This window comes from Prinia subflava, chromosome 15 (genome assembly GCF_021018805.1).
Source record: "Prinia subflava isolate CZ2003 ecotype Zambia chromosome 15, Cam_Psub_1.2, whole genome shotgun sequence".
NCBI classification, from domain to species: Eukaryota; Metazoa; Chordata; class Aves; order Passeriformes; family Cisticolidae; genus Prinia; species Prinia subflava.
The window spans coordinates 6138081-6150507 of NC_086261.1; the positions used below are offsets into that span (position 1 = coordinate 6138081).

At 46.5% G+C, this 12427-nt stretch overlaps 1 protein-coding gene across 1 annotated transcript in view; it reads right to left on the reverse strand.

Moving 5' to 3' along the window:
• The window catches only part of SLCO3A1 (solute carrier organic anion transporter family member 3A1), a 137464-nt gene that overhangs the window by 113829 nt on the left and 11208 nt on the right, over window positions 1–12427 (reverse strand). Inside the window, exon 2 of the mRNA XM_063412505.1 lies at window positions 342–807. Coding sequence (XP_063268575.1) covers window positions 342–807 — 466 coding nt within the window. The remainder of the gene's footprint in view (window positions 1–341; window positions 808–12427) is intronic.

Consider the following 12427-nt stretch of genomic DNA (forward strand, 5'->3'; position numbering starts at 1 on the left):
CCCCAACAAAATACAAAAATCAGTCATCATTACACACACCACTTGAAAATTCTTCAGCGAAAACTTAGCCATAAGCCACCAATATAAGAATTTAAAGCAATCTGGGCAAACACAAAAGAAGGAATGAGCATCTGCCCAATCATCCTGGCTGTCAACCTTTACCACGGGTACAATATAAGCAAACCCACTGTGTTTCCCTGCTGCTTGATGTAGAGACCCATGCCAAGTTACCTTCACAGCCACAGCAGCACATGGAGAAGAGGCCTTGAGGCATCCCTTCCACTGGCACCAAACAGGGAACAAGAGGAAAGCCTTGTGAGAAGAAGTTCAGAGAGCCTTACCTATGTACAGGGAGGAATCTTTCCGCCTGACGTGGTCATCAATGTAGGAAACTCCCAGGGGCTGGACAGGGGTAGCACCAATGCCCAGGAGGACCTGTGCCCCGATGAGCAGCAAGTACATCATGTTGGTAGCAGTCCTGTTCCTGCAGATAAGGTCCGGGTCTGGTCTCTCATCGCTGGTGGACCCATTGGCAGCACACACATCCCTCCCTTCGGCTCCCCAGCGGATCTCTCCCGATTCATATTCGTACTGGTGGGTCAGAAATTCAGGCAATGCAGAAAGGAGGGCCCCCAAGGCCATGACTATCCCTCCACAGCCTATCAAGCGTGGCCGGTGTCCTCGGGCTCCGAAGTAGCTCACGAAGAGGATGAGGGCCAGGTTGCCAATCTCGAAGCTGCTGGCGATGACGCCCACGTCAGCGCTCTGGAGGTTGAACCGCCGCTCCAAGGTGGTTAAAACACTCACCTGCAACACAGAAACCCAGAGAAAATTACATTCCTGCCTTCCATTCTCCCCATGTGTACTGCTAAAGTGTAAATTTCCTTGACTTTTCCTTGGAGCTGAAGCCATACCCATCAAAGGACATCCAGATCACAGCACAGGAGCTGACCTCCAAGCTGTCCAAATACAGCCACACCAGCAGGTCCTAATACCCAGTGACATTTCACAGCCTACCACCTGTCCCAGCACGTGTCACTTCCGAATTCCTGTGCCCATCAGTGTGTATTTTGGATGCCTGCAGACACCCATTATTCCATGATTGGTTAGTCTGTCTTTGGGCTCCCTTCCTACTTGAAGGCACAACCTTCACGGTGCCCTGTCCCACAGACCAAGGCACAAACCACACTGAGCTTCACATCCTGCCAGGCACCCAACCTTTTCCTTGGAATGAACTGCAGTTAGGGAGCAGCAGAAAACCCTGCAGATCCTTTGCTTCCACACCAGCACAAGGCCATTGAGCCACTCAGAGACAGTGATGTACAAACAGGCAGTTGAGCTGCCATTGAATGCTTTTACTCAAGTATATAAATAAAATGCTGATCAAAGGGTTTAAACTCTTTGTGGATTAGTTAATGACTGGGATTGTCACAGAGTATTTTTGAGAAGACAGGCCAATTAAGGTTTACATAGAAGATTTAAATCTACCATGAAGAAGGAATGATTTAACAAATTGTGGGTGTTTAACACTAAGACAAGAGAAGCACATGAATAGTCTTCAAATATTTAACATTGCTGCAAAAAGGAATGACCTGTTCTTTGAATTCAAAATGGATGGGACAAGAAGTGACAAGTTTAAACTGCAGCAGAGATGATTCAGGTTAGATACAAGGTGGGGAGAAATCAGAATTTACTGGCAGGGATTGTGAGGCACTGAAATATGCTGCCTGGAAAGGCTGCAGAGGCCTTTAACAGAGCACAGACCAGCATCTGTCAGAAAAGACACAGGTATGACTGATCTTGCCATGGGGCAGGAAGATGAACAAGATCTTCTCTTGAGAGCTCTTCCAATCTTGATTACATGGTGCAGTGGAACACAGTGTAGATTTTCTGCAACAGTCACAGCACTGATCAGAGCATGAAGGATGAACCATTAAATACCTCACTTGCTGTCAGCCCCACTCAAGGGAGAAAAGAGGGTATTCTCATGTCTATGGCAGTGTCCCTCTTCTACAGTAAAAAAGCAACAAAAGAAATCTTGAACGTGTCACAGAAATGCCAAAAACTTTTACCTTGAATAAAAAGTATCTAGTTTTTTAGACTGCAAAAGATCAAGGTATTTAAGGTTGTCCTAAAAGAGGCAGGTTTCTCTGTTCCAAAAAATATGTGATAAAGACCTCAGAGCAGAAGGTAGCCCCTGGATAGAACGAAAATAGCCTCCCACTGGAGGCACTGAAAATCTTTGCTGATAAACCTCACGAAGCAGGAGCCAGGCTGACCGACTTTAAAGTATTCTGACAGCAGCTCTTCTCCAGGGGCAGTTTGCCTCTGCTAGGGTACACCAGGGCACAGTTGGACAAAGACAGCCCCATTGGCAACAAAATGGAAAATGGAAACAACCCACTTCTGCTGCTTTGCATAAGCAAAAGCCCCCAAACCTGACTGTGGTAAGTGTCCAAGTCAGGTCTCCAAAACTGGACTGTGTTCATGCTTTCTGAAAATCCAGCCTTCTTCTCATACAGGCAGCTACCATTTTATACTACCACCAATGTAATCCTCCCCAGCTAAAGAGCGAAGAGCTGAGAGAGGCAAGGAGAAGGAAACCTAAAAATCAAATCCTCTGAATAAAGGCAGTGCAAGAGCAGTAATTCTTCCCATGCCAAAGGCAGGTGTGCGTGTCAGAGGGAGAGGAGATTGCCTGCAACCCCAGGTGCAGGTCCCTGTTGGGATGGAACAGCTTTGTGACTCAGGGGGGACAGCAGTGTCCTCTGCACGAGGGCACAGCACAGCCTGTCCCTGCTCCAGCAGCCTGGAGAGTGCTGGAGCTCACATTCCACAGAGACACTGCTGCTCCCAGCCCTGTGTGGGAGCTGAGCAGGTGAGCACAGACACTGCCAGGAAACATTCTGCTGGTGTTTTCAGAGCAAGGCATGCCAAGGAGGGGGAATACAGACAACATCCCATAGCCACAGGCAGTTCCATCCATGGGAGAGAGAACCATGGAATGGTCTGGATTGGAGAGGACCTTAAAGATCATGTATAGTTCCAAACCTTCCACCATTGGATAAAGATTTCTCATCCATGGTTTTATTGCAAGGTGTGGTCTAATGGGGCTGGTGCTGAGGTCCCATGAACAACAATTCTGACAGACTGGGGAATCTCTCCAAGATGAATATACAGCTCTGAGCACGCAGAATTATGTCTGTGGTGCTCACCTCTGAGTTGTACCTAGATGGGTACTTGATTAGTCATTACAGCTGTGTAAACTGAGGTAGAGAGCCAACTATTAATGAGACAAGTACAGTCAACAAAATTAATTTCTGATGGAATAATTTAGGATGGAAGACTGAAAGCCAATAGATGTGATTTCCCAAGGCCAACTGGTATTAACTAGCTTTGGAAGTCTCCCACATTTCAACCTGGATGCCAAATTTCAGGCTTTTACCATATATATATATATATATATAAGTGGCTAGAAAGCAGGATGGTGTTTAGACACATGTGGATGCCAGATCTCAAAAGGGTCAGATTTTGGACAGCTGGATTTCAGATACAGAAAAACACTTCATTTCCAGGTGCAGTTCATAGTGACAAAGACAGTAAATTAGTGACAAACCAAGGAACTCAAACCAGAGTCCCAATTCTCATTCCACTCTCACTCCAGTGGGAGTTCAGCCATTCTTTTCTTTTACAAAAGCTAACCCACTCACAGTAGGGAAAAAGAGTCTCACCATTTCCTAATTCTTTCTTGGTTTACTTTGGAGAAAAGACTGAAACAAAACCAGGAGAATAACAACACAGGGCAAATTCCAAGTCTCTTGATAAAGGCTGGCATTTCTCCTTATTCCTCTGGCCAGATCCCACTGCATTTCCCAGTTTGCTCCTTCTGGCTGTAGCACTGCTACCCAGTGCTACCAGCTCTGCCTTTGCTAAGTGGGTTATGAGGAGCAGAGGGTATGGTGAAAGAACAAATCCATCATACCAGCCTTGAGCATCCAGAAGAAAATAGCATCCAAGTACAAAATGCTGAGACCAGCATCAGCAGAGTCTGACAAAACTGACAGTCACAGTGAGGGAAAAAAAATCCCAAAATAAAAATAAGGCTGGGAAATAAACTGTCAACATGCAGATTCTTAGCCAGAGAACAACAGGAACACAACTGCATTTTATCCAGGGCGGCTGCAGCCCAGACAGCACAGCCCAAACTCTTACTATGACATTGGCTGTGACCTTACAAAGACCAAGTACTAAATCAGCATTAGCATAGCAGAGATGTTTCCTGCAGTCATGCAAAATAAACCCCTGCCCATGGCTAAAATCATTCCCCCACCCTCCATGTTCCACTTTTATGGGACTTCCTGCATATAAGGTTTAACCTGACTAAACTTGCAGTTTCCATGTAGGATGTTCCCAGTGCCCTTGTGGGAAAAAACCACTGTACTGCCCGTATTTCCTTTCACAATCCTGATCAACCATCACCAGTCCCAGACACTAACTCTGTTTATGCAGAGTTACATAAAATGTTGTAAAAGACACCACAGGTCCCTGTAAAGTGCTGATGGCATGTGAAAAGGCTGTGAGGATTATAAAAAGTCCCCGTGTGCTGATGCCAGGTTGATCACTCTAGAGCACAGCCCACGTGGATGCTGTTTAAGGGCAGGGAGGTGGGCACGGGATGGTGCAGCAGCACAGCAGCTTCACATGGACGACCTCCTGCTAAAACACAGCAGGGAAACACCAGGAGCCCACAGCTGGGAAGCTGCTGCTTCCTGTCTCCTGTCAACTTACACAGCTGTTCAGGCAGGGATGGAAAGATTTGACTAAGAGTATTTAGGTAAAAAAAGCTTCTAACCCAAGATTAAAACAGTTACCAGGAAGCCAAGACAGCACCCAGGAAAACTCAGGCAGACAAGAGAGAGAAGATCATGCAGTCTGACCCCAAGAAGTCACTGGTGTGACCCACAGGACCAGACAGGTCCAGGGCAGGCACAAGGACAGAGGCAGGCCAGGTTCTAACCATGGCACACGCCAGCACCCAGGAAAATGGGGACAGCACTGGAACTACAGCTTCCTATGGCAATGTCCCTGCCACCCTTACATGCTCACATCTGTCCCCCAGCAGGTCACTGGAGCTCTGACCAGCCAGCACTTTAATCACAGCACTGTACTCAGCCTTCTGCTGTGCCAGCTTTGCTGCCTTCTTCCATGACTCCCTTTTCACCTACTCCAGACATCTCCCACTCAGTTTTGGACAGCAGGTCCACTAAGATGTAGCTCTTACACAGATCAGCTCTGTGGCTGTTGTTTCTCCACAAGTTCATGCTCCTCCAGACTCTGCCTATACCAGATCAGTCACTGGACCACTGAAAACCACACCAGTTTGGGTACCTGCACAACTTGCCCATGCAGAAAGCAGGCTGGGCATCTAGAAAAGGTCATGTAACCCTTTTGGCTGTCTGTGAACACACTGCAACATACAATATCTAGAAGTGATTAAAACTTGTAGCATGCTTGCACTGTGTCCCTCTCTTACTGAGCCACAGCAGGCTGCACACACACATTTGGATCAGATGACTGACATCAAACAGGCCTGGGCTAAAGGGGCCTCCTAACACCACCCTAAAACACTCCACAGTGATTGAAAAAGGAAAATGTCTCACATAACGCACACAGTGAGAAATGACCCACATAAAAAAAAAAAAAATGAAATCAATCACCACCTTAAAATTTTCCAGCCAAAGCAATTTGTATTGCAACTTTTGTAACTAAATCCACGGAAGCTTATGCCATGCCATTCTGGACTTATTTCAATAATACATGCTCACATTCATCATTCCTGTCTGTCCCAAATCTACAGACCTTGGCCTTTCTGAACCAAAGTAAATTTGTTTTCTCTATAGGCTGTTTATTTTATATTAGTGCTCAGCACAAATACAATCCACAGACCCGCTTCACCCTATTGCCCCACTTTATCACTAAGAAATGAACTGAAGGCTGGGAGCACCATTATGGAGTCAGAGACACAGTACACTGAAAATGAATATCATATTGTTCATATCTCCAATGATCAAGTCATATTCACCCACAGAGTCTACAGTTAAGTTCATTGTATTAATAATACTGAGTTATATATAGAAAACACATTGACTTTATGCCTGAAGGGCCTTTTCAAAAGGCTTCTTTTTAATGTGAAATACATTTTCTCAGTTATGTGGTAAGAGATTGGACTTGAAGAGACATGTCTGCAGTGCTACAGGGTGTAAAATAATTGCCTGGCAACTATGTTCCCAAAGGAAAACAAATGCAAACCATCTCCCACAGTCTCCATTACAGAGCTGGGAAACACAAGGTTCCCCGAAGAGCCTAAGGGACCATGCCAGAAGTGCCACTCCTTCCAGGTGCCTCCACCCACTTCTTCAGGTGTCACCTCGTCCTCTCTTCCAGCAGCTGTGCAGGATGGGGCAGATGGGATCCCATTGCTGGGAGACTCTGAACAGCCCTTGTCCTGCAGAGCTGGTCCCAGGGACTTGGTCACCCTCCTTCCCACAGCCACCAGCTCAGGCTTCACGCCCAAGGGAATGATGCTGATCCTCTGCCCTGACACCTTCCTGCTCCACAATTCCAGCACTGAGATGGATCACTTGTGGTTGAGCCAAACTTTTAAAAAGGCAGCTACTTCCTTGGCATTTTGCCCACTCCTTCCCCATGGGATGGCTGGGAAGAGGGCAACAACCTTAATACCCTTTGCCCCAGTCAAGGCAACAGCTCTTCTTTCTGCTCCTCTCCCCACTGTAGTAGTGAGGGCATCAGGATCAGGCTGCTGATCACTTGTTTGAACACCTTTCCTGGTCCAGTGAAGTCAGTCAAAACTTGAAATACGTTTTCACTGCAGATGCCAGCACCTGTGCTGGCTTTGGGCACACAAACATAAGGGAAAGCAGAAAAAAGGTGATGATATGAGCACACCCAAGCTGGCTCTGCTCACAGTCTGGAAATCATCTCTGCATAGAAATTTGCATTCACATGACAGGGATAATGGATGCCACAGCTGAACCCCTGCTGAAAGTAGGGTGTTATTAGCTTGGCTCTTGCTGCATGTGCCTGTGCTGTTTCTAGGCCAGCACTTGAAAAATCTGCAAGTTACTGTACTGGTGCCATGAGGAGTTTGCAGCTTGGATCTGTGCCTCACTGGTGTGAAAAATTCATTTTATATTCTAGTGACCAGCTCTGAGGTTACCAACACAGTCCAAATGAAGCACACGTTCAAGGTCAGGATTTTCGGGGCCTGAGAAGAGAGGGTACTGCACCATGCAGCAAGAGGAACAGCACATCACACTCCTAGCTGAGGCAAGGCACACATTTTTGGCAGCCTTCTTCTCTCTGGCATCAAGCAGAAAACTATCTTGCCATCTCTTGCAGCCCACTGTGCATCTCCTCATTTCAGCAGCCACAGCATCCTGTGCCACTGGCCCTCGGCCAACACACAAGGCACAAAACAAGTGTACCTGGGTGCCTTCTGCAGGGTTTCACAGCTGTGCCACAAACACAGCGATGCTCCAGGCTGCTGCACACTGCAAACAGAGCAAAGAGTCCTCAGCACCCATGGAAGATATCCTGTTTGGTCAGAAGGTGGTACATCAGTGCAAAGCCACAGTTTGTTTCAAAGCAGAAAAAAGCCACGTGCCTCTGAAAGGTAAATGTGCTTTTTCCACTACTCTTGTGACCAAATACGCTGCATTAAAACCTAACCTCTAAGCCAGGCACTCACTGCAGCTGACAGCAATGCAGACAGGGCTGTCAGGACCTTCCTCAGTTGCTTCCTGCAGGTCCTGCATGGGACACAGCGGGCTGACCCCCTCTCCCAGCCCCCCAGGAGGGGAAGGCACAGTGCCCCACGTACAGCGCTGTGAACAGAAACATCACTGGGGGGTTATTTAGAGCTGTCCCCTCCCCTTCATCATGGAAAGTCAGCCTGAGTCACCAACAACTTAAAGCAGACCCAGGTACAGAGCCAGGCCACATGGAACTGCCTAAGCAGAACTTGAAAGGTTTTTTCTGTTGCTCTGAAACAGATGCACACCACAGCCAGAATCTAGTTTGTTAACCTTTTAAAGCCCCAACATACAGTGATATTATATTCACAACCACAGACTTGTGGCCATGAAACCTTCTGCCTCCAAGTCTGCTGTTCAATACTGACCTCACTGTGTGAAAGCAGGTGGTATTTTAGTCCCTGACAATGTATCTACATAAAAACACCCAGCGCCACAATCCATTTTTAGCACAAACTTTCCTTGAGTAGCACACTTACAACCAAGCCAGTAGATATTTGAATCCATACTTATTTTTAAATGTTATGTCATTTTCGCTGGCAGCCAAATAACACATCATAAACATGCAGAGAAGCACCAACCTCAGCCCTGTAGCTGCATTTCTGCATGCTTTAAAAACTGTAGCACAGAACAGCGCTGCCGGCACATTTCAGACCTGGAGGATGCAGAATTCCATGTGGAATAAGTGCACAGCAGCAGGGGCTGGTGAGCAGGGGCAGCCAATCTCTCTGTCAAAGTAAACAGCCAAGGGAAAGCTGCTGGAACATCTTTGACACATTCAGAGATGTATTTTTTTTTTCCCCGTGGCCAGCAAGTAGGTGTACAAAGCCAGATGAAGAGGAATTCAAAGTGTGTTATTTAAATGTAGGCTCCTACAGCACTCCTGGCCACATACAGAACTGGCAGCAAGATTCATACAGGGGTCTGAAACTCTGCAAACTGGGCACCATCATGCTGGGTTCCAGCTGAGAGGAGGAGATGAAATTCATGTCACTGGAAGACTCTTACCAGGAAAAAAACTAAAACCTTCCTATATACTATCACAGGGACTATGTACTACCACTGGAAAGGCACAATTCCAGGCTGTCACACTGCAGCACCCTCCCTTCTCCACCTCCACAACTGAATGCAGGTTTGCTTGTTCATCTAATAAAACACTTCCTAGCACAACACTTCCACGCCTGCAGAGAAGGCTTTCTACTATAAACAGGGCACTTACCACGCAGGAACCACAGTGCAAGCCTGACGAGGAAACCTGCCACGTGAAGGGCTTCCTGTTATCTTAATTTATGATCAAGAGCTGAACTCGGGGCTAAGGGCTGCACCCCAGTTATGCCAGAGTGCAGATGAAGAAGCAAGGCCTGTGGAGCTGGTTGCTGAAGCATTCCCAGTTGCCAGGCATGAACCAGGGCAGAAGTGACACAGGCAGGGCACTCTGAGGCAGCATTAATAAAAGCTTTGAAGGAAGCTGGATTCAGTTTTCACGGTTGGAGGACAACGGTGATTATGTAAAGGCTGTATACTGGGAGAGGAGCTTTTCTGACAAGTCCTACTACTTTTCTCCTCTTCTGCTCTGGCTCTGCTGATATCTCTCCTGCTGTACTTCCTACCCAGCAGAAAGGATGCCTGGCTGCAGCAAATGGGAACTTGGCTTAGGGAGAAGTTTGAGGCTTTTCTCATCAGTCAGTGCATCAAATGCTTTAATTTAGTAAGCCTTGGGACATAGGGAGCCATTTAAAAGGGAAACAACAAAATGGCCACGTTGTACTGCCATTCCACAGCACTTCGTAACAACTCATAAAAGAAATACTGAATTACTGCAAACTTCTGCAGGTGGAATTGGGGTCTCTCAAGACCTAACTAGCACCACCCCAAGCTTGCCCCAGAGCCACGTGTGCTGCTTGCTTATCCCCACCTCACACCCTGCAGCCCACACAGGCACTGTCCGTGTCATCCTGTTTATTTGCTAAGTAACACCCTCCTACAAAGCTGTTCACAAACGACTCAATTCTCCTTTCACGTTGTCTCTGTGCAGTGCCAAGGGTACAAACACGAGCCATGTGCTGGCTGCTGCCAAACTTCCCACTAAAGGGAGAGGCAGGCTGGGAGGTGAGCAAGGAGGGCCACAGTGTAAACAGGCAAGTCATGGTTTGAAGGTGATCTTAAATCTATTTACTGTAGAATCACCAGACCCTAATGAGCACACGGAAGGAAAACAGAAGTTCCTACCTTTTCTATTTACCACCTCTTCTATTTATCTACCATGAGCAAAAGCACAATAGGAGAGGGGTTCCCATAGAGGATCACTGGGACATACCAAGGAGGATCTTGGGACATACCAAATTCTGGAAGGAATCTGTCATTCAGGCACCAGAGAGTGGGAATGGTTTTGCATTCAGCGTTCCACACAAAGCCAGAGAGATCCACTAATGATTACGGCAGCCAACATGAGCGCTCGCTCTTCGCTCCTTGAACTTTCCCAATCTGTGTTCTCTCAACCTCCACAGCCATTTCAAATCCCATGTTTTCATCTCCTTCCAATTCTTCACTCATCCTTTGCAGGCAGCTTCAACATGAAGTTAATTCTCTTTTTACGCAGCTTCTCCCTGGTCCCTGCCTCCCCAAGGTACTAATTACAATACAGTTTATTAGCCAGGCACATAACATTTAGACTCTAATTTTGCCGTGCTTTAAAGGAAGCTAGACACCACTGAGACAGTCCACTGCAGTCACTAACAGGGAAGGATATTTTTCAAAAGCACTTCAGTGGCTTTGGAACAAGAGTCCCATTTTCAAACAGATACTTGTAGTAAGTCACTTCTGTCAATGACAGGATGGCTCAGAAAACATCCTTGAAAATAACACCCTCAGGCTCTTTTAAAATCCATCACTTAGCAAAGAGTGCGTAAAGCAGCCCCAAGTAGTCTTTTCCAGTGAAGCCTCAAACAGCAAAAGGCTAAATGTTTCAGCCCCGGAATTTCAGGCAGGTGTGAAAAAAACACTCAGCAACAAGGCTGCATCATCACAGGTAGAATAGCACAAAATTACCACCCCATTAATTAATTTAGTTCAGCCTGTTATGGTAACTGCTAGAGACCTGGTTCAGGGCCCAAGCCTGGGGGCCTCTTTCATCCCAGTTACCATCACTGGAGCAGCTCAGTGCCCTACACCTGGTGACCATGGACCCTGACAATAACACAGCTAGCACATTTGCTGACTGAGTGAGAAAGCCCAAAGAAGGCCTGGAGGTCTCCATGACAAAGCCAGGAGATGAGCCCTCATCTGCACCTTCACCAAGAAATACAAACAGTAGCTGTTCTTCAGCCAACAAGCATTACCCCATGGGCTAAGCTGTCCTCTCCCAGGTCTGCCACATGTCACACTGTCCAAATGAGAATAAATTCAGATTTCTCTGGGCATGAATATTAGTCTTGCCTGATGAAAGGAGTCAGTTTGGACATGACAGGTCTGGAGAGCCAGCTGCAAAGTGAGAGCTTGGCTTGAAAACATTACCCACATGTGGCAGGAGTGCTCCTCTGTTCCTGCCAGGATGCCACCATCAACAGAATCTACCTCGCCAGTACTGGTTCAGAGGAATCCTCTGAACCTCTACTGTTCCTCCATCATTTAATCTCTCACTTGCTTGAACAGTGGGGACGAGGAGGTGGTCAGGGACATACACAGTGACAGGACTCCTGGAAATGCTCCATGAACCCAGTATTTTGTGACACTGGATACCAAGAGATCTAAACACAATCAGGATGCTGAAAATCAAATTGAAAGTGTCTGAATCTAGGCACTCTCCAGTGCAGGGGGAAAATAAAGAAAAAAACCAAATGTCATTAGTTTCATTTGCACTTCCAAAGTAGCAAAGTTCTGTGCACCTCTTAAAAATCCCAATCCTTGAAGCCTCAATGTGATGCCTAAAGAAATCTATCAAGACTTGATCAACAGTAACTTGAGCACAAGTATTGGAGTAACCACACACATTCCATTCCTGTCAAAAGGCCTGGTTAGCTCAACCAGAAGACCACACTTTGCCTCAAGCTGTTTGCTGAACATTTTTGTCCATTTTGGCCAACCACTCCCCCAAACTGTAATGCCAACTCAGAGCAAGTCAGTTTGAATATGGAGATACAGAAGTGTTGAGCTGGAAACATTATAGGAGAGCCTGGGGAAAAAACTTCCATGCATGAGACCATACAGCCTTATACCAAATCCCAGAAAGAACTCTGCATCCAGATTTACCTTCCGTTTGTTACCCTGCTAACCAACTGCTCACTGGATACCTGCCCACAGATACCAAAGATGCAGTCTATTAATGTGGGAGCATCTGAAACACTTAGCTAACAAGGGACCCTGGGCACTGTTCAGGGACAGACTTCAAAAGTTTGCAATCTGAAAACACACAGAACTGATTCTAGAGGCTGCATCCAGTTATTTCCCAAGAGTCATTATCTACAACTACAGTAATTCATTAGGGATCTATTTAAATAAGAAGGCAAAATAAAAATCCTGGCAAAAAGCTTGTCCAGCATTGAATTAAGCTGAATAATTCAAATCAATAAATGTCATCTTAAATAAGGGAAGCTACA